Raw genomic sequence first — 21,710 nt, forward strand, 5'->3', positions numbered from 1 at the left:
TTTTTTTACTTTTAGGATGGTAACCAGGGTAAACATCGGGTTACTAAGCGCGACCCTGCGCTTAGTTACCCGATGTTTACCCTGGTTACCAGTGAAGACATCGCTGAATCGGTGTCACACACGCCGATTCAGCGATGTCTGCGGGGAGTCCAGCGACCAAATAAAGTTCTGGACTTTCTTCCCCGACCAGCGACAGCACAGCAGGATCCTGATCGCTGCTGCCTGTCACACTGGACGATATCGCTAGCGAGGACGCTCAACGTCACGGATCGCTAGCGATATCGTCTAGTGTGACGGTACCTTAAGTGTGACGGTACCTTAAGTCTGGTGTTCTTTTCTTTGTAGGTTTCATATTTGTTTCTGTAAATATAGAGCTGATGTGAGGTCGAAAAGCTCCAGGTTTGTCCCATCTGTCCAAAGGACATTTTCCCAGAAATGTTGTGGCTTGTCAACATGAATTTTGGCAATTTCCAGTTTTACTTTCTTTACGATTTTCTTTCTTGGTTTCTTCCTCGGTTGTCTTCCATGAAGTCCACTTGGCCAAGACAGCAATAGATGATGCGACCTGACAGCGATGGACCTTGACCTTGGAGTTCACCTCTAATCTCTCTTGCAATTGTTCTGGGATCCTGGGGTACCATTCATATTGTCCGTTTCTTCAATTTGTCATCAATTTTTCTCTTGGGGGACACATCCAGGTTGGTCGGTTACAGCCCCATAGACCTTAAAACTTCTGAATAAGATGTACAACTGTAGTAACGGGAACATCACGTTATTTGAAGAAGTCTTATAGCCTTTACCCTTAACATGTTTGTCTATAATTTTCTCTCTCTCTCTGGCTTTCTTTGCTCCATGTTTAGTGTCGTAATCACAATGATACCAAACAGCACAGTAACTACTTTTCACCCTGTAAATAGGCAACGGACTGATTACAAGTTTATAGACATCCGTTCTGCTAATTGCAGGACACACGTTAGTTTTACATGTCCCTACAGTAAAATTATTTTCAATCTGTCCTAGGGGCACCATCAATTTTGTCCAGGCCAATTTCAATAGTTTTGTTTTTTTTTTCTGTTGAACCATACTTCAAAAACAAACTTTGATTCTCATTATTGATATTCAGTAAATTTTAATCGAAAATTACTTTTGTGAGTTATTTCAGCAACAATTCTTTTTTTCCTTACTGTACCATAATAGTACCAACTACTGTATCCATGAGGGTTCATACAGAAAATACCCAGGTTATACCCGTGTTGTCCATATTACTGGATGCTGGAGATGCAGAGGTTATAGCAGTATGATATACTGTACAGTATGACGTATATACAGGGTTTATTAGAATAGAATATCTGTTGCGCTATGATTACAGCTGTGAGGGAGCGATGAGGTTGATAAGAGTCGTATAGTAAATTTCTTGGTATAAATACTTGACTTTACCCTCTATCTGAACAAATATAGATAACACACACCTCAGCCACAGCAATAAATCATGGCTCATCTCATAACTACGGTGCTTGTAAAGGGCAGAATATATTATTATCAGCAAGGAAACCATCAGTTCTCAGAGTTGATGCACTAGAAAACAGGAAAAATGGGTAATTGTAAGGATCAGGGCAACTGTAAAAGAGGACAGATATATGGCGGGTCTTGAGGGGCGTTCCCATGCACACGGCAGATTTTGTAAGATGTTCCCAGTTCACAGCAGCTCTCATGGGTTATTCCCAGTATACAGCAGCTCTTATGGAGTGTTCCAGAGTGTCTTCTTGGGTGGTCCTTGCAGTGGGTCTCATGGGATTTCTTGATATGACAGGTCTCATTAGGTGTTCCCGCCACATCTTGTGAAATGCTCCCAGTATATGGTGGGTCCTGTAAGGGTGTTCCTGGAATACGGCGGGTCTTGTAAGATAATTCCAGTATACACTGAGTCAAAGAGGGACGTTCCCGGTATACCCCGGGACTTGTGGGGTATTTCCAGTATATGGTGGTTCTTGTGAGATGTTCCCAGTATATGACAGATCTTGTATAAGTGTTCCAAGTTTTTGGCGAGTCTTGTGGGATGTTTCCTAATCATGGCAGGTCTTATGAGGTGTTCCAAGCTTACCGAAGGTCTTTTGGGGTGTTCCGAGCTTACGGCAGGTCTTCTGGGGTGTTCCGAGCTTACGGCAGATCTTCTGGGGTGTTCCGAGCTTACGGCAAGTCTTGTGAGGAGTTTTGAGCTTATGGCGGGCCTTGTGGAATGTTCCCTAATTACGCCGGGTCTTGTGGGGTGTTCCAAGCTTACGGCAGGTCTTCTGGGGTGTTCCGAGCTTACGTCAGGTCTCATGAGGAGTTTTGAGCTTATGGCGGGCCTTGTGGAAAGTCCCCTACTTACGCTGGGTCTTCTGGGATGTTCCGAGCTTACGGCAGGTCTTCTGGGGTGTTCCGAGCTTACGGCAGGTCTTGTGAGGAGTTTTGAGCTTATGGCGGGCCTTGTGGAATGTTCCCTACTTACGCCAGGTCTTCTGGGGTGTTCCGAGCTTACGGCAGGTCTCGTGGGGAGTTTTGAGCTTATGGCGGGCCTTGTGGAATGTTCCCTACTTACGCCGGGTCTTCTGGGGTGTTCCGAGCTTACGGCAGGTCTCATGGGGAGTTTTGAGCTTATGGCGGGCCTTGTGGAATGTTCCCTAATTACGCCGGGTCTTCTGGGGTGTTCCGAGCTTACGGCAGGTCATGTGGGGAGTTTTGAGCTTATGGCGGGCCTTGTGGAATGTTCCCTACTTATGCCGGGTCTTCTGGGGTGTTCCGAGCTTACGGCAGGTCTTGTGGGGAGTTTTGAGCTTATGGCGGGCCTTGTGGATTGTTCCTTACTTACGCCGGGTCTTCTGAGCTTACATCAAGTCTCGTGAGGAGTTCTGAGCTTATGTTAGGCCTTGTGGAATGTTCCCTAATTACGCTGGGTCTTGTGGGGTGTTCCAAGCTTACAGCAGGTCATGTGAGGAGTTTCGAGCTTATGGCAGGTCTTGTGGGGTTGCTCCCAGTAGCTTGCTGTGCATAGGGAAGACTGGTAAGACTGCAGATGAATTAATGTGGCAGATACCACAGGACACAATATTTTATGGCATCCATGCCTCAACCAGTTACAGCAGGAAGGGACAGACACATTATTAGGCAGCCAGCCTTAATGTTATGGCTGATCAATGAACATATCCTGCTCTCCTATCAGGCTGCAAAAGCAATAATATGGAAAGATGTGCAATTACTACATGGAGACTCGAAACCTCTGAAATACTCTGTGCTTCTGAGAAACGCAGCTGTACTCCACTATTTGTAGAATCAAAATCGCTTCTAATGAAACACTGAAAGCCTAAAAGTCTGAGCATCTGCCACTTCCCTTGGATGAAAAGAAGAATGCCATGACCCATAGGCATGCTGAGGGTTGTAGTTCCTCAACAGTTGCAGATCCCTGTTCAAAAGAAAAATTCCAGCTATTATGTCAAGCGTCCATTATATATCAAGGAACCTAAACTTCAAAGTCAGAAAGCAGGAAAGGAAAGAAAAAAAAAAAGTTCCAATGCAACAACAACACACTATATAATCTGGAATGTAAGTGGCAAAACATCTCATCTCACCTCCACAGTAATGAGGAAGTCGGGGAAAATCCCAGGGAATAAAACAAAAACACAACCGAGACGAACAAAAACTACAAGAAGAGTCCAACAAGAATGTGTAAGATTAGAGCAGCGAAACTAGATACACAGACACAAACACTGTAATACAACTCCATGTAACCACACAGATGCTATAATACTGCCCCTATGTACAAGAATATAACTAGTATAATACTGCCCCTATGTACAAGAATATAACTACTATAATACTGCCCCTATGTACAAGAATATAACTAGTATAATACTGCTCCTATGTACAAGAATATAACTACTATAATACTGCCCCTATGTACAAGAATATAACTACTATAATACTGCCCCTATGTACAAGAATATATCTACTATAATACTGCTCCTATGTACAAGAATATAACTACTATAATACTGCCCCTATGTACAAGAATATAACTACTATAATACTGCTCCTATGTACAAGAATATAACTACTATAATACTGCTCCTATGTACAATAGGGAATGAGCTGACATGTTGCATCTGCCTGGACCTTTACACAGGACCGGTGACCCTCTCATATGGACGCAGTTTCTGCATGGAATGCATTCGAGACACATTCGAAACCCAGGAGGGTTATGGACTCTACTCCTGTCCCGAGTGCAGAGCAAACTTCGAAACACGGCCATTCCTACAAAAGAGCTTACGGCTCAGTAACATTGTGGAGACTCTCCGGATGACCAAGGCAGAGAACAGCAGAGCCATTCACTGTAGCCACTGCGTCCACTCCATTGTGCCGGCCATAAAGACCTGCCTGAACTGTGAGGTTTCCCTATGTGCTGTCCATGTAAAGGTCCACAACACTTCACTAGACCATGTGTTGATGGAGCCCACCACCTTCTCCAAAGACAGAAAGTGCTCGAAACACAAGAAGGTCCTGGAGTATTATTGCACAGACGATGCCATCTGTATCTGTGTGTCATGCCGGCTGGATGGCGACCACAGAGGACACTTGGTGGAGACCATACAAGAGGCTTCAGAGAAGAAAAGGGATGGGGAACTGAGACCCATCTTGGAGAAGTTGTCCTCCAGAAGGAAACTAATGGAGAAGATCCAGGCTCTGAGGGAACACAAGCAAGAAATACACGACAAAGCAGTCAACTTGACGGAGAGGACGCGCGGGCTCTTCAGCCAGATCACAGAGCAAGTGAAGGCTCTGGAGAAAGAGGTTCTCGGAGAGATCGCCAAACAAAACAAGTTGCTGTCGCTGTCAGTCTCGGATCTGATTCATCAGGTTGAGATCCAGAAGGAGACGCTGTCGGCGCAGATTCTGGAGGTCGAACAGTTTTGTTCTCATGCCGATCCATTAACCGTTCTAAGGGAGAAAACCCCATACTACGACCTCACTGCTGGAAACTATCCTCAACCGCACGTGAGAAACCTGGACGAGGGTCCCGTATCTTTGATCTTGCACAGAGGTCTCGGACATGTTGCTAATGTCTTGTTTGAAGGAGCCAAGAGACAAATTCCCCGGACGATAGAGACGTGTAATGTCATGTTGGACCTCCACACCGCTCACCATAAAATCCTCCTCTCCGGCGACCGTACATGTGCCTCTTCTTCTCCTCCTATCTCCTTGAACTATGCGGATCATCCGGAAAGGTTTAGTTCACGGCAGGTGTTAAGCTCCTCCAGATTCTCCTCAGGTAAACACTACTGGCAGGTGGACTTGAGCAAGGCGCAGAGATGGATTATTCGGGGTGGCCTATGGCAGCATCGAGAGGAAGGTTGACGTTGACAAGTCGTACATTGGCTATAATGTGAAATCCTGGGGATTGACTTTTCGGAGGTACCTCTCGGCTGTGTACAACAAAACCCACCGGAAGATCGATCGGGAGGCTCCGCCACAGTCAGTGGGAATCTACCTGGACTTTGACGCCGGACGTCTGTCCTTCTATGACCTCCAGCCGATGAGACACTTGCACACATTCTTTCACCGAGCCACTCTATGCCGCTTTCTACGTATTTGAGGATTCCCGTATTAGGATTATGAGTTAACTACAAGCACCAGCAAGACTTTCCAGTCTTTAGCTTCTTAATTCCACAGTAGGTATGAAAAAAAGTAATGGCACGTCACTTACATAGACCATCGGCAAAAGGGGTTAGACCTCTAGATCCTGATGATCGGAGGTCAGGGTTCCGATTCATTCTTTCCCAGGGGGAAAATTAAAAAAGCATTGGTTCTTCATCCTTAGGATCAGTTCCTGGTCTCAGAGAGCAGATCGTAAAGTGATGGCGTATCCTAGCTATACGCCCTTATAAAAGACACTGCCATACAAATAACATACTGCTTGGAGATCTATTATGTTACATACGAGTCTTAACCTGTCGGATGTGAGAACGTTCTGTCCTGTAATAAGTTTATATAATGGACCAGAATTAAATACTCCATGTGTTTTATTTTCGGTGTTGTTTCTATACTGACCACTAGATGGCGCCGTAGGTGTATAATAAATTGCAGTCTGCCGCCACAGCGTGTAACAGTGCGGAGGCGTTATTAAGGGGTTAATACATAGTTTGGGTGGGGAGGGGGACACTGTGCTTATCTTTAGTCCCGAAACAGAATTTTTGTGTCAAGTCTCCAGGAAAACTACCACCGTTGTGTGAAGTCATCGACATAAGTAAAAATCCCCAAAGAAGTGTGAGTTTTCTGTATGCCGGGTCTAGATCTACCTATATATACAGTGATTGATACAGAAATATGCCTGATCTAACATTGCACCCAAGTGTCGTCGCTACATCGATGACGTTCCAGAGAACAGATACAGATCAGACACATTATCGGAGGGGAGTGGTACAAAATGCCGGCAGGCTTTAATAAATACACGCACAATCTAAAACGTCGCGCCTTCCACAAACGGCGGCTGAGTCACCGCGAGGTAATCGGTGAAAAGTAAATAAAATATGGGTCCTTGGTAGAGAAGCGACAAGGATTGTACCCGACGTCATAAGGCAAAGAAGACTGAGGACATACTTTCTATATTGTTTCCTCGCACTGTTAAGATCTCTGCTTGCTGTCATAAGGTGAGCGGGGACGGTCACTGTTTACTCTCAGAGGAATAACAGTTCTGGTCATTAGTCAGACATACGTGCACAGCTCGCTGCAGCACATTTATCGATGTGTGTCAGGAGATGGGCAGCAGTGCGACTGTCACTTGGCCAGGGAGCAATAAATGAAGGGTCTTATTCACTCACATCAAGCAGAGATCTCATGAGGAATCGACATAGAGAGTTTTTAGGAACATTGTATCATTTTTCAACGTATAATGAATACCTTTTACTTGGTAAAAGGGTACTATCCCTTTAAAAGGCCGCTCAGATCTCACGGCTAATTCGGTAACAGGAACGTGCAGGAAACAGAAGGAGCAACGTCAAATCTAACAGCCAAAAGGAGAGCAAAGAGAAAAAAATGGTCTGTAAGCTGAGAAGGAAGGAGGTGGGGGGAAGAAAGGGGAATGATAGAGGAGAGGAAGACGGAGGGGAGCGGGAGAAGAAGACGGAAGGGAACGGGAGACGGAAGGGAGAGGGAGAGGAGGACGGAAGGGAGCGGGAGACGGAAGGGAGAGGGAGAGGAAGATGGAAGGGAGCGGGAGAGGAGGACAGAAGGGAGCGGGAGAAGAAGAAGGAAGGGAGCGGGAGACGGAAGGGAGCGGGAGAGGAAGACAGAAGAAAGCGGGAGAGGAAGACGGAAGGGAGCAGGAGAAGAATACGGAAGGGAGAGGAAGACGGAAGAAAGCGGGAGAGGAAGACGGAAGGGAGCGGGATAGGAAGACGGAAGGGATAGGAAGATGGAAGGGAGAGGGAGTCGGAAGGGAGAGGGAGAGGAAGACAGAAGAAAGCGGGAGAGGAAGACGGAAGGGAGCGGGAGAGGAAGACGGAAGGGAGCGGGAGAGGAGGACGGAAGGGAGAGGGAGTCGGAAGGGAGAGGGAGTCGGAAGGGAGAGGGAGTCGGAAGGGAGAGGGAGACGGAAGGGAGAGGGAGACGGAAGGGAGAGGGAGACGGAAGGGAGAGGGAGACGGAAGGGAGAGGGAGACGGAAGGGAGAGGGAGACGGAAGGGAGAGGGAGACGGAAGGGAGAGGGAGACGGAAGGGAGAGGGAGACGGAAGGGAGAGGGAGACGGAAGGGAGAGGGAGACGGAAGGGAGAGGGAGACGGAAGGGAGAGGGAGACGGAAGGGAGAGGGAGACGGAAGGGAGAGGGAGACGAAAGGGAGCGGGAGAGAAAGATGGAAGGGAGAGGGAGAGGAAGGGAGTGGGAAAGGAAGACGGAAGGGAGCGGGAGAGGAAGATGGAAGGGAGAGGAAGACGGAAGGGAGAGGAAGACGGAAGAGAGCGGGAGAGGAGGATGGAAGGGAGCGAGAGAGGAAGATGGAAGAATAAGCGAAAGAGTGAGCAGTGAGTGAGAGGGAAAGTGAGAGTGAGAAAAAAAAAGCAAGAGAGATTATTGAGATAGAAAGCAAGCAAAAAAAAGCAAGCCAGGAAGAAAGAGAAAAATGGTGTGAAAAGATAGAAGCGGGTGAAGGTGAGTGTGAGAAAGGGAGACAAATCAATGGAAACAGAGGCATGAAGAGAAGGCGCCGCTGCCTCAGTGCACAGGGACTCAGGTTCATACACTGCAGGCGCCGTGTGCCACTACAGGATGCAGCAGGGAACAAAAAACATAAAATAGATGAATGCAAACAGAAAACATAAAGATATACTGGATGAAACCGCAATTTAAAGGGAATGTCTAGCTGAGGACTCCGCTTTGGTTGGTGCTTCGAGCAACCACCAATCCACAGTGGTCGCCCAGAACTTCAGAAAAAAAGTCCACATCACTCACATGACTGGCAAACATGCCGGTGGGTAATACCTTTATGTCAGGATGGGGGCAGAACATCGGAGGCCTCTGTGCCTTTAAATACAAACTGGTATTTACAGGGGAAAGCCGATCTTCAGGTTAGACGAGGGGAGGCAGGACGTACCAATGCGGGATTCTTCTACATGGAGGGTGGGAAGAGATGGTGCAGAGGGCGCGTCGGGGCCTCAGCGTACAGATCAGCTGTATTCACAGAGGTGGCCGCAGCCGGCCGGGCAGTGGGAGTTTACCCGCATCCAGTTCATAATGTGCTGAAGATGGCCGCCGTGCCCGCAGCCCTGGCACCAGACAAAGAGGCCTTTCACCACGTGGTGGCACACAGCGCACATACTGGCACACTGCCGGCATCTGGGGAGGAAGACCAAGAAGCAAGTCTGCACCATTGTAGTGATGGCAGTATGGCGCCCCCCGCCTGCAGCACGCAGAATTACCACTCACCGGTCGCAGATCCAGCCCTTGTTGCTCATGGGTCGCTTGCAGTTGCTGCAGTTGATGTGGAGGGTGGTGGACGCCTGGTTCAGGCAGTTGATGGCGCTGCACGTGCTCAGTTTGATCACTTGGTTGGAGACGTTCCACAGCTTGAAGCGCTGGAGCAGGTCGATGTAGGAGGTGAACCAGTGCTCCTGCGGGAAAGACCGGGCAAAGACTAAGAGGCGGCTACCCAACGCCCACCCAATACTCAACACAAGGGGCAGCGTGGGGAATCAGGCAAGGTAGGGCTTATAAATATATATCGAGGCACAGAGGGACATTATTACTATACGGAGGCACAGAGGGGGCATTATTACTATACGGAGGCACAGAGGGGCATTATTACTATACGGAGGCACAGAGGGGGCATTATTACTATACGGAGGCACAAAAGGGGCATTATTACTATACGGAGGCACAGAGGGGGCATTATTACTATATGGAGGCACAGAGGGGGCATTATTACTATATGGAGGCACAGAGGGGGCATTATTACTATATGGAGGCACAGAGGGGGCATTATTACTATATGGAGGCACAGAGGGGGCATTATTACTATATGGAGGCACAGAGGGGGCATTATTACTATACGGAGGCACAGAGGGGCATTATTACTATACGGAGGCACAGAGGGGGCATTATTACTATACGGAGGCACAAAAGGGGCATTATTACTATACGGAGGCACAGAGGGGCATTATTACTATATGGAGGCACAGAGGGGGCATTATTACTATATGGAGGCACAGAGGGGGCATTATTACTATATGGAGGCACAGAGGGGGCATTATTACTATACGGAGGCACAGAGGGGGCATTATTACTATACGGAGGCACAGAGGGGGCATTATTACTATACGGAGGCACAGAGGGGGCATTATTACTATACGGAGGCACAGAGGGGGCATTATTACTATATGGAGGCACAGAGGGGGCATTATTACTATACGGAGGCACAGAGGGGACATTATTACTAGACGGAGGCACAGAGGGGGCATTATTACTATACGGAGGCACAGAGGGGACATTATTACTAGACGGAGGCACAGAGGGGGCATTATTACTATACGGAGGCACAGAGGGGGCATTATTACTATACGGAGGCACAGAGGGGGCATTATTACTATACGGAGGCACAGAGGGGGCATTATTACTATACAGAGGCACAGAGGGGGCATTATTACTATACGGAGGCACAGAGGGGGCATTATTACATATGGAGGCACAGAGGGGCATTATTACTATACGGAGGCACAGAGGAGACATTATTACTATATGCAGGCACAGAGGGGGCATTATTACTATATGGAGGCACAGAGGGGCATTATTACTATACGGAGGCACAGAGGAGACATTATTACTATATGCAGGCACAGAGGGGGCATTATTACTATATGGAGGCACAGAGGGGGCATTATTACTATATTGAGGCACAGAGGGGCCACTATTACTATATGGAGGCACAGAGGGGGCATTATTACTATATGGAGGCACAGAGGAGACAGGCGGCCAGGACCAATCAGAGACGCGGGATTTCTACGTCGATGCTGTGCCGGTCTCTGATTGGTCGAGGCCTGGCGGCCTCGACCAATCAGAGACGCGGGATTTCCAGGACAGACAGACAGACAGAAAGACAGACAGATGGAAAAACCCTTAGACAATTATATATATAGTTGGAGGCACAGAGGGAGCATTATTACTATACGGAGGCACAGAGGGGGCATTATTACTATACGGAGGCACAGAGGGGGCATTATTACTATACGGAGGCACAGAGGGGGCATTATTACTATACGGAGGAACAGAGGGGGCATTATTACTATACGGAGGAACAGAGGGGGCATTATTACTATATGGAGGCACAGAGGGGCCATTATTACTATATGGAGGCACAGAGGGGGCATTATTACTATATGGAGGCACAGAGGGGGCATTATTACTATATGGAGGCACAGAGGAGACATTATTACTATATGCAGGCACAGAGGGGGCATTATTACTATATGGAGGCACAGAGGGGGCATTATTACTATATTGAGGCACAGAGGGGCCACTATTACTATATGGAGGCACAGAGGGGGCATTATTACTATATGGAGGCACAGAGGAGACAGGCGGCCAGGACCAATCAGAGACGCGGGATTTCTACGTCGATGCTGTGCCGGTCTCTGATTGGTCGAGGCCTGGCGGCCTCGACCAATCAGAGACGCGGGATTTCCAGGACAGACAGACAGACAGAAAGACAGACAGATGGAAAAACCCTTAGACAATTATATATATAGTTGGAGGCACAGAGGGAGCATTATTACTATACGGAGGCACAGAGGGGGCATTATTACTATACGGAGGCACAGAGGGGGCATTATTACTATACGGAGGCACAGAGGGGGCATTATTACTATACGGAGGCACAGAGGGGGCATTATTACTATACGGAGGAACAGAGGGGGCATTATTACTATATGGAGGCACAGAGGGGGCATTATTACTATATGGAGGCACAGAGGGGGCATTATTACTATATGGAGGCACAGAGGGGGCATTATTACTATATGGAGGCACAGAGGGAGCATTATTACTATATGGAGGCACAGAGGGGGCATTATTACTATATGGAGGCACAGAGGGGGCATTATTACTATATGGAGGCACAGAGGGGGCATTATTACTATATGGAGGCACAGAGGGAGCATTATTACTATATGGAGGCACAGAGGGGGCATTATTACTATATGGAGGCACAGAGGGGGCATTATTACTATATGGAGGCACAGAGGGCCTTTATTACTATACGGAGGCACTGAGGGGGAATTATTACTATATGGAGGCACTGAGGGGGCATTATTACTATATGGAGGCACTGAGGGGGCATCACTAATGTGTGCAGTATATGGTGTTTCTTTAGCAATGGGGACACATTATCCTGACTGTATGTGCCAAACTAACGACTATGGTGAGAGAGTTCAGTGGTGAGACCCCAGATATATGTGCACCCTACATACATACAGTTAGGTCCATATATATTTGGACAGAGATCCAAATCCCCTCAAATGAAAGCTGAAAGTCTGAACTTCAACTGCATCTGAATTGTTTTGTTTAAAATTCATTGTGGCAATGTCTATAACCAAAATTAGAAAAATGTTCTCTCTGTCCAAATATATATGGACCTAACTGTATATGGCCTGTGGAGCGTCTGTATACAGCTGCTATCTACCACTAAATGGTTGCCTGATCAATCAGACGTGGGGTCTGCAGGTGAAACACTTGTTCTACTAGAAAATCCAGCAACTGCTCAGCACTGAATCATCGGCCACGTCAGCAGACTCACCTGCATCTGCTCGTCTACCTCCTTACGGATCCGATCTCCCAGCACAATGAGCACCGAGGCCGCCATCTGCACGTCTCCCTGCTCCGCGTAGTAGCACAGCAGGTCCCGCACGATAGGGTTGAAGAAGTCAGCGGGCAGCCTGTTCTCATACAAGGCATGGGAGATGGAGATGAGGCAGAAAGACTCCACCGGGGTCAGGGACACGGTCTCAGCCTCATTGCCGCTCACATGGGGAGAGTCCGACTTATCCTGGAGGTGGTCCGGAGCCGAGGGGGTGTCTGTGATCTCATGACGCAGAGGAAAACCCTCCTGGGGAAGGATGTACTCCTGATCCTCAGCTGTAAGGAGAAAACCCACTATAAGTCCAAGAAAAAAAGCAGAATCCTACAGAACACACCAACTTCTGTATTATACCCCAGAGCTGCTCTCACTATTCTGCTGGTGCAGTCACTGTGTACATACATTACATTACTGATCCGGAGTTACCTCCTGTATTATACCCCAGAGCTGCACTCACTATTCTGCTGGTGCTGTCACTGTGTACATACATTACATTACTGATCCTGAGTTACATCCTGTATTATACTCCAGAGCTGCACTCACTATTCTGCTGGTGCAGTCACTGTGTACATACATTACATTACTGATCCTGAGTTACATCCTGTATTATACTCCAGAGCTGCACTCACTATTCTGCTGGTGCAGTCACTGTGTACATACATTACATTACTGATCCTGAGTTACCTCCTGTATTATACTCCAGAGCTGCACTCACTATTCTGCTGGTGCAGTCACTGTGTACATACATTACATTACTGATCCTGAGTTACATCCTGTATTATACTCCAGAGCTGCACTCACTATTCTGCTGGTGCAGTCACTGTGTACATACATTACATTACTGATCCTGAGTTACATCCTGTATTATACCCCAGAGCTGCACTCACTATTCTGCTGGTGCAGTCACTGTGTACATACATTACATTACTGATCCTGAGTTACATCCTGTATTATACCCCAGAGCTGCACTCACTATTCTGCTGGTGCAGTCACTGTGTACATACATTACATTACTGATCCTGAGTTACATCCTGTATTATACCCCAGAGCTGCACTCACTATTCTGCTGGTGCAGTCACTGTGTACATACATTACATTACTGATCCTGAGTTACATCCTGTATTATACTCCAGAGCTGCACTCACTATTCTGCTGGTGCAGTCACTGTGTACATACATTACATTACTGATCCTGAGTTACATCCTGTATTATACCCCAGAGCTGCTCTCACTATTCTGCTGGTGCAGTCACTGTGTACATACATTACATTACTGATCCGGAGTTACCTCCTGTATTATACTCCAGAGCTGCACTCACTATTCTGCTGGTGCAGTCACTGTGTACATACGTTACATTACTGATCCTGAGTTACATCCTGTATTATACTCCAGAGCTGCACTCACTATTCTGCTGGTGCAGTCACTGTGTACATACATTACATTACTGATCCCGAGTTACATCCTGTATTATACTCCAGAGCTGCACTCACTATTCTGCTGGTGCAGTCACTGTGTACATACATTACATTACTGATCCTGAGTTACATCCTGTATTATACCCCAGAGCTGCACTCACTATTCTGCTGGTGCAGTCACTGTGTACATACATTACATTACTGATCCTGAGTTACATCCTGTATTATACCCCAGAGCTGCACTCACTATTCTGCTGGTGCAGTCACTGTGTACATACATTACATTACTGATCCTGAGTTACATCCTGTATTATACTCCAGAGCTGCACTCACTATTCTGCTGGTGCAGTCACTGTGTACATACATTACATTACTGATCCTGAGTTACATCCTGTATTATACCCCAGAGCTGCTCTCACTATTCTGCTGGTGCAGTCACTGTGTACATACATTACATTACTGATCCGGAGTTACCTCCTGTATTATACTCCAGAGCTGCACTCACTATTCTGCTGGTGCAGTCACTGTGTACATACGTTACATTACTGATCCTGAGTTACATCCTGTATTATACTCCAGAGCTGCACTCACTATTCTGCTGGTGCAGTCACTGTGTACATACATTACATTACTGATCCCGAGTTACATCCTGTATTATACTCCAGAGCTGCACTCACTATTCTGCTGGTGCAGTCACTGTGTACATACATTACATTACTGATCCTGAGTTACATCCTGTATTATACTCCAGAGCTGCACTCACTATTCTGCTGGTGCAGTCACTGTGTACATACATTACTGATCCTGAGTTACCTCCTGTATTATACCCCAGAGCTGCTCTCACTATTCTGCTGGTGCAGTCACTGTGTACATACATTACATTACTAATCCTGAGTTACATCCTGTATTATACTCCAGAGCTGCACTCACTATTCTGCTGGTGCAGTCACTGTGTACATACGTTACATTACTGATCCTGAGTTACATCCTGTATTATACTCCAGAGCTGCACTCACTATTCTGCTGGTGCAGTCACTGTGTACATACATTACATTACTGATCCTGAGATACATCCTGTATTATACCCCAGAGCTGCACTCACTATTCTGCTGGTGCAGTCACTGTGTACATACGTTACATTACTGATCCTGAGTTACATCCTGTATTATACTCCAGAGCTGCTCTCACTATTCTGCTGGTGCAGTCACTGTGTACATACGTTACATTACTGATCCTGAGTTACCTCCTGTATTATACCCCAGAGCTGCTCTCACTATTCTGCTGGTGCAGTCACTGTGTACATACATTACATTACTGATCCTGAGTTACATCCTGTATTATACCCCAGAGCTGCACTCACTATTCTGCTGGTGCAGTCACTGTGTACATACATTACATTACTGATCCTGAGTTACCTCCTGTATTATACCCCAGAGCTGCACTCACTATTCTGCTGGTGCAGTCACTGTGTACATACATTACTGATCCTGAGTTACATCCTGTATTATACTCCAGAGCTGCACTCACTATTCTGCTGGTGCAGTTACTGTGTACATACATTACATTACTGATCCTGAGTTACATCCTGTATTATACCCCAGAGCTGCACTCACTATTCTGCTGGTGCAGTCACTGTGTACATACATTACATTACTGATCCTGAGTTACATCCTGTATTATACCCCAGAGCTGCACTCACTATTCTGCTGGTGCAGTCACTGTGTACATACATTACATTACTGATCCTGAGTTACATCCTGTATTATACTCCAGAGCTGCTCTCACTATTCTGCTGGTGCAGTCACTGTGTACATACATTACATTACTGATCCTGAGTTACATCCTGTATTATACTCCAGAGCTGCACTCACTATTCTGCTGGTGTAGTCACGGTGTACATACATTACATTACTGATCCTGAGTTACATCCTGTATTATACTCCAGAGCTGCACTCACTATTCTGCTTGCTGACTGTTTCCAGCAGTATTATGAGTGCTGAGATACGTAGCAGCAGCGTCTGTCATGCAGGTTGCACGGTGTGGCGGTATTACTCACGGTGCGGATGCTCGGAGTCCATCAGATACAGCTCGTCCTCATCGACCTCCACGTCCCCCAGGAGGTAGTCGGCAGGAACGTCGCTGCCCTCCGTCTCCTCGTTCTCTGCACAGTGAATAGAAGCAATGAAACGTGTTGTACAGACGATGCTCAGCCACGAGCGCGGCCCCTGCGTCCTCACCATCGTTATTAATGGTGGCGGCGTCCAGCAGAGTGCTGTCGGCCCGGCTGTCCCCCTTGCTGAGCTCCAGCCGTGGGTCACTGCCCATCCCGGGTGTCAGATCCTTCATGTTATAGCTGCACAGAGACGGGCAGAGTTACAGGTGGTCTGAGGAGGCACAGAGGACACGAGGGTGCGGGGGTCTCACCTGTTCAGGAGGGGCAGGGAGCTGCCGCTTTTGCCCAGGCTGTGGTTGAGATTGGCGGGGGGGACCGTGCCGGCGCTGCAGTAGATGATCCCCAGCATCGCCCACGTCTGCGCCACCTGGAGGGAAGACCCCAGAAATCTGGTGAAGGAGGTCGGTCCCGAAACAGCTCAGACACCGCAATGCAGTTCCGCAGCAGCAGCCTCTGACCTAAGGTACTAGAGCCGATGGGGAACTACATCTCCCAGCATGCCCAGATAAAAAGTTGTTGTTTTTACAAGGGGGTCAAAAGGTGGGGGGGGGGGGGGGGGGGGAGTCCCCAAAAAACATTGAACCCATTCCCTTGCGTGAAAATTACCGCAAGTTTGTAAAAGTGTCTTAAAAAAAAAAAAAAGAATTTCCCAATTTTTTTTTTTAATTTTTTCCTATGGTGTTGATTAAATCGGGGGTTAATTCATATTTTATTTTGACAGATTTTGACTTTTATGGATGCGGCAACACCGAAAAGACATTTTTTAAAATTATTTAATTATTTTAATTTTATTTTTTCATTATTCTTTTATTTTTTTTTTCCTATGGTGTTGATTGAATCGGGGTGAAGTGGCAACACCGAAAATGGACATTTTTTTAATTCTTTAATTTTAATTTTTTTTTTTTAAGTCCCCATAGGGGACTGGTTTTGCCGTGTGCGGCGGCCATGCCCGCTCCCGGTTCTCACCTGCCATCTGTTCAGCTCTCGGGCCACTTTGGCGTTGTGGTCACACAGTTCGGCCAGAGGTTTCCCGGCCAGGACGTACTTCTCGGCTGTGGCCACGAAGCAGTCCATGTCCGCTCCGCCCGCCTCGAACACCATCAGGCCGCTGGAGATGTTCTCGAACTGCTCCATGGGGTCCTGCTTCCTCAGGAAGAAGATGGGATGTCGCCGGTCGTAGGGTTTCCTATTGGAGTCCTGTGAGGAGGTGGAGGAGGAGATCAGACTTTCCTTGGCGGCAAACGCCAGGTCGCCAAACAGCCCGTAGCAGAGGCCTTCCGGGTTGGCGCGGTCTATGGGCCGCCGGGCGTCTCTGAAGATGTGCTGGTACAGGGTGCTGTCCTTAGATCCCGAGAGCATGAAGTACGGGTCGTGCAAGTGGCGCCAAACGATGCCAGTCGTCACGTCCTTGTGCTCTTCGAAAGTGGCGAAAGGTATGAACGGCCGGCGCACGTCCCACACGTAGATGTTGTGGTCCACCATCATGGAACATGTCCCTATGTGGTACTTCCTCTCCGGGCGCCACTTCACCCGGGCGACTGAGGCGATGGTCTGCACGCAGTAGATTTCTTTGGCCCGGTTGGTGTTCATGTCCCACACTTTTACCATCTTGTCCCGACCGCCGGTGGCCAGCCATCCTCTACGGGGAACAGATCCAAGAGTGAGAAAGGTGGGAGATACTAAACCCCCCCATCGCCGTGACCCCGAATAAGGTAGCAGAGGTAAGTGACATTTTCGTGCTCTAGTTCAGGGGTCCCCAACTCCAGTCCTCAAGGCCCACCAACAGGTCATGTTTTCAGGATTTCCTTTGCATTGCACAGGTGATGCAATTATTACCTGGGCAAGACTAAGGAAATCCTGAAAACATGACATGTTGGTGGGCCTTGAGGACTGGAGTTGGGGACCCCTGCGTCTAGTTGACCTCGAAAAGTCAGTGTAATGTGAGGAGGAGGAGGAGGGGGATGCAGCTGCAGTCTGGACGCATTGGGAAAGCTGTGATTTGCCCCTCAGAAGACAATGTGACAGTAAAGATCAGGGTATACGGAGGTAATATACAGGGGGCACTACTATTTCCCATTTGTGGGAGCTGCGGCCTAACCTGACGAAGGGCTCAAACAGGACCGTGATTTTCGGCCGTACATACCGATCCTCCGGGTGCCAGTCGCAGCAGAAGACCGGGCCGTTGTGGGCGGTGAACATACGCTCAAACCGGTCCGGCCTCCGGATGTCCCAAAGTTGGACGTTTCCGTTCTCAAACGTGGCGGCGAAGGTGAAGTAGTCGCGGATGCTGAACTGGACGTCTCTCACGCTCTCCGACTGACCTGGGAAGAGGAGGACATGGGGCGTGAACGAGACGTACAACCATACCCGTACCCTCCGCGGTCTGGTAACCTGGGGGAGACATAGGGCTACCTCTGTAGGAGTAGTCCACCATCATGGAGAATGTCTGCAGAACTGAGGGCTTGTCCAATGATAACTAATGAAGAGAGAGAGATGCAAACTACAGGGAGGCCCCACAGCCCCGCTGACGTCCGCTTGACCCCGGACAGTTTGCATCGTCCTCAATCCACTTGTCAGGTCATTGATCGGCACTGGCTGCGCTACGCCGCGCGCGTCGAGACCCAAATCACCTGAGAAGGTGCTGACCGAGTCCTTCTTGCGGAGGTCGAAGCACTTCATGAATCCGTCCTGGGAGCCGCTGAGCAGCATGTAGACCTCGGTGGGGTGGAAGCAGACCTTGTTCACCGTCCTCTTGTGCTCCGTGAAGAGCTGGTCCTGCTTATTCCGGGAGGGTTTGCCCAGGTTCCAGGTCACCACCACCCCATTGGTGGCGGCCGTGGCCAGCAGGTTCTCATCCATCTGGTGCCACACCACATCGGCGCAGCTGAAATTCAGCGACGGCTTCCGGCCCACCCTCAGGTTCAACTTCTCCGCGAAGTGGTCGTCCTCCAAGGAGTAGATCTTAAAGATGTTACGTCCGGCCACCACCACCTGGGTGGCGTCGCGGCAGACGCTTATGGCATTGGCAGGGGCATCGAGGTGGCAGAACATGGTGCGACCTGTCAGGGTGTTACCGCCTAGGGCCGTGGTCACCCGCGCCATCTTCTCTATGGCAGGTCCACGGCCGCTGGCCCCCTTCCACACGCCGCTGAGGGTCTCCACAAGAGCGGTTCTACAGACCAACGCAGAGAAAGAGCATGCTCCTCCGGGAACACGAGGGAAGGCGCAGGGCGGACGGGGTCCGCCAGGAAAAGGGTCCGGTGTGGTGATATACAGCCAAAAAATCTGCAAAACACGAGAGCAAAGGATTCTGGGATCAGAAGGGGGTGAGGGGAATATGGAGACAACAAACGGGGTCCCCTAACAAGAAGCCCCCAGAGAATAAAACCTCGGGGGTGGGCCAGACACCCGGCTACCTAATAACAAAATGTGGAGAACTACAACTCCCAGGCACATACAAGAGTACTACAACTCCCATGTTATCATATAGGAGAACTACAACTCCCAGGCAATCAGAGACAAGAACTACAACTCCCAGGCAATCAGAGACAAGAGAACTACAACTCCCAGGCAATCAGAGACAAGAGAACTACAACTCCCAGGCAATCAGAGACAAGAACTACAACTCCCAGGCAATGAGATACAAAAGAACTACAACTCCCAGGCAATCAGATACAAGAGAACTACAACTCCCAGGCAATCAGAGACAAGAACTACAACTCCCAGGCAATCAGAGACAAGAGAACTACAACTCCCAGGCAATCAGAGACAAAAGAACTACAACTCCCAGGCAATCAGATACAAAAGAACTACAACTCCCAGGCAATCAGATACAAGAGAACTACAACTCCCAGGCAATCAGATACAAGAGAACTACAACTCCCAGGCAATCAGAGACAAGAGAACCACAACTCCCAGGCAATCAGAGACAAGAGAACTACAACTCCCAGGCAATCAGAGACAAGAGAACCACAACTCCCAGGCAATCAGAGACAAGAGAACTACAACTCCCAGGCAATCAGAGACAAGAGAACTACAACTCCCAGGCAATCAGAGACAAGAGAACTACAACTCCCAGGCAATCAGAGACAAGAGTACTACAACTCCCAGGCAATCAGAGACAAGAGAACTACAACTCCCAGGCAATCAGATACAAGAGAACTACAACTCCCAGGCAATCAGATACAAGAGAACTACAACTCCCAGGCAATCAGAGACAAGAACTACAACTCCCAGGCAATGAGATACAAAAGAACTACAACTCCCAGGCAATCAGATACAAGAGAACTACAACTCCCAGGCAATCAGAGACAAGAGAACTACAACTCCCAGGCAATCAGAGACAAGAGAACTACAACTCCCAGGCAATCAGAGACAAGAGAACTACAACTCCCAGGCAATCAGAGACAAGAGAACTACAACTCCCAGGTTATCATATAGAACTACAACTCCCAGGCAATCAGAGACAAGAGAACCACAACTCCCAGGTTATCATATAGAACTACAACTCCCAGGTTATCATATAGAACTACAACTCCCATGTAATCCTTCTCTCCATCCACCTTCAGGAGAACCACAAGTTGCAGGAAGTCCGCCGCTCCACTAAGAGTAACGAAGAAGACGCCACCTGCTCCTGTAAACAATGACAAAGTATCCGGGGAAGCAGAATGCTGGTGCACCTGCAGTGTCCGGCCACCAACCTCACCCACCCGTCTGCCCACAGTCACCCGCGGCACCCGGGCACTCACCGGCTCACTCGTGACACCGGAAACAGCGTAGACTGTAAATGGTCCGACGCTTATTTTCATCCCCATGTGCTCAGTAATCCCAGAATAAAGGTTCCGTCTGGTGTGTGACAGTGGCCTGACCTGTGTGTGTGTGAGGCGGCGGGGCCGGACATGGGCAGCACTCAGTGACCCCGGGACTGTCCCTGTGCCCCCATAGCGATGTCTGCTGTTAGACCCCCATAAACAGGATAACTCGGGGTCGTCTATCAGTTTTGGGCTGGTTTTTGTTGCAGGCGACTTGTTCTCCTCCGTTCGGTGTTCCCGCCGCCCCGGTCCGTGTTTCCTCGCTGCTCGCTCTTCGCTTTCCAGGTCTCCTTCTCGCCTTCCAAGTGCTGCACAGTGAGGAGTCAGTGGTGTCCGGATGTTTGATGATATTTGTTTTTTTTATTACTTTTTGGGGAGGAAAAGTGACCAGAAAAAAATCCATTCTTCCTCCTCGTTCTTTTCCCGTCTCGGCATTCAGTGTATAGCTTGCTGCCTCCGGTGACCTCTGTTACCCGCCTGTGACCTCTGTTACCCGCCTGTGACCTCTGTTACCCGCCTGTGACCTCTGTTACCCGCCTGTGACCTCTGTTACCCGCCTGTGACCTCTGTTACCCGCCTGTGACCTCTGTTACCCGCCTGTGACCTCTGTTACCCGCCTGTGACCTCTGTTACCCACCTGCAGTCTCCGGTGACCTCTGTTACCCGCCTGTGACCTCTGTTACCCGCCTGTGACCTCTGTTACCCGCCTGTGACCTCTGTTACCCACCTGTGACCTCTGTTACCCACCTGCAGTCTCCGGTGACCTCTGTTACCCACCTGTGACCTCTGTTACCCGCCTGTGACCTCTGTTACCCGCCTGTGACCTCTGTTACCCGCCTGTGACCTCTGTTACCCGCCTGTGACCTCTGTTACCCACCTGCAGTCTCCGGTGACCTCTGTTACCCGCCTGTGACCTCTGTTACCCGCCTGTGACCT

General features: G+C 48.7%; 3 protein-coding genes across 4 annotated transcripts in view; 2 read left to right on the forward strand and 1 right to left on the reverse strand.

The window, feature by feature from the left end:
* Positions 1 to 21,710, forward strand: part of ANTKMT (adenine nucleotide translocase lysine methyltransferase) — a 681,321-nt gene that overhangs the window by 334,607 nt on the left and 325,004 nt on the right. The window lies entirely within an intron of this gene.
* LOC138645448 (E3 ubiquitin/ISG15 ligase TRIM25-like) lies at positions 3,992 to 5,538 on the forward strand. The gene has a single exon (XM_069734785.1). The coding sequence runs from the start codon at positions 4,075 to 4,077 to the stop codon at positions 5,389 to 5,391; it is 1,317 nt and encodes a 438-aa protein (XP_069590886.1). The 5' UTR covers positions 3,992 to 4,074; the 3' UTR covers positions 5,392 to 5,538.
* Positions 8,098 to 20,838, reverse strand: WDR24 (WD repeat domain 24). 2 transcript variants are annotated; one of them, XM_069734782.1, is made up of 10 exons: positions 20,712 to 20,838; positions 18,594 to 19,248; positions 18,107 to 18,284; positions 16,930 to 17,602; positions 16,215 to 16,330; positions 16,028 to 16,143; positions 15,847 to 15,951; positions 12,317 to 12,654; positions 8,956 to 9,140; positions 8,098 to 8,865 (listed from the first exon to the last, which is right to left on the reverse strand). In XM_069734782.1, the coding sequence occupies exons 1-10, from the start codon at positions 20,775 to 20,777 to the stop codon at positions 8,697 to 8,699; spliced, it is 2,601 nt and encodes an 866-aa protein (XP_069590883.1). In that variant the 5' UTR covers positions 20,778 to 20,838; the 3' UTR covers positions 8,098 to 8,696. The 2 variants fall into 2 exon arrangements, with proteins under 2 accessions (XP_069590883.1, XP_069590884.1); XM_069734783.1 differs by lacking the exon at positions 20,712 to 20,838 and adding an exon at positions 20,526 to 20,675.

The sequence above is a fragment of the Ranitomeya imitator genome, chromosome 7 (genome assembly GCF_032444005.1).
Source record: "Ranitomeya imitator isolate aRanImi1 chromosome 7, aRanImi1.pri, whole genome shotgun sequence".
NCBI lineage: Eukaryota > Metazoa > Chordata > Amphibia > Anura > Dendrobatidae > Ranitomeya > Ranitomeya imitator.

What these genes read in the sequence shown, in the direction of transcription:
- WDR24 (XM_069734782.1), bottom strand. Translation starts at nt 20,777, where the DNA reads ATGGGGATGAAAATAAGCGTCGGACCATTTACAGTCTACGCTGTTTCC. An exon ending in GACTGGCACCCGGAGGATCG is followed by an intron (nt 17,603 to 18,106) that starts GTATGTACGGCC and finishes TGTTCCCCGTAG; the next exon opens with AGGATGGCTGGCCACCGGCG. An exon ending in AAGGGCTGGATCTGCGACCG is followed by an intron (nt 8,866 to 8,955) that starts GTGAGTGGTAAT and finishes CTTCCTCCCCAG; the next exon opens with ATGCCGGCAGTGTGCCAGTA.
- LOC138645448 (XM_069734785.1), top strand. Translation starts at nt 4,075, where the DNA reads ATGTACAAGAATATAACTACTATAATACTGCTCCTATGTACAATAGGG.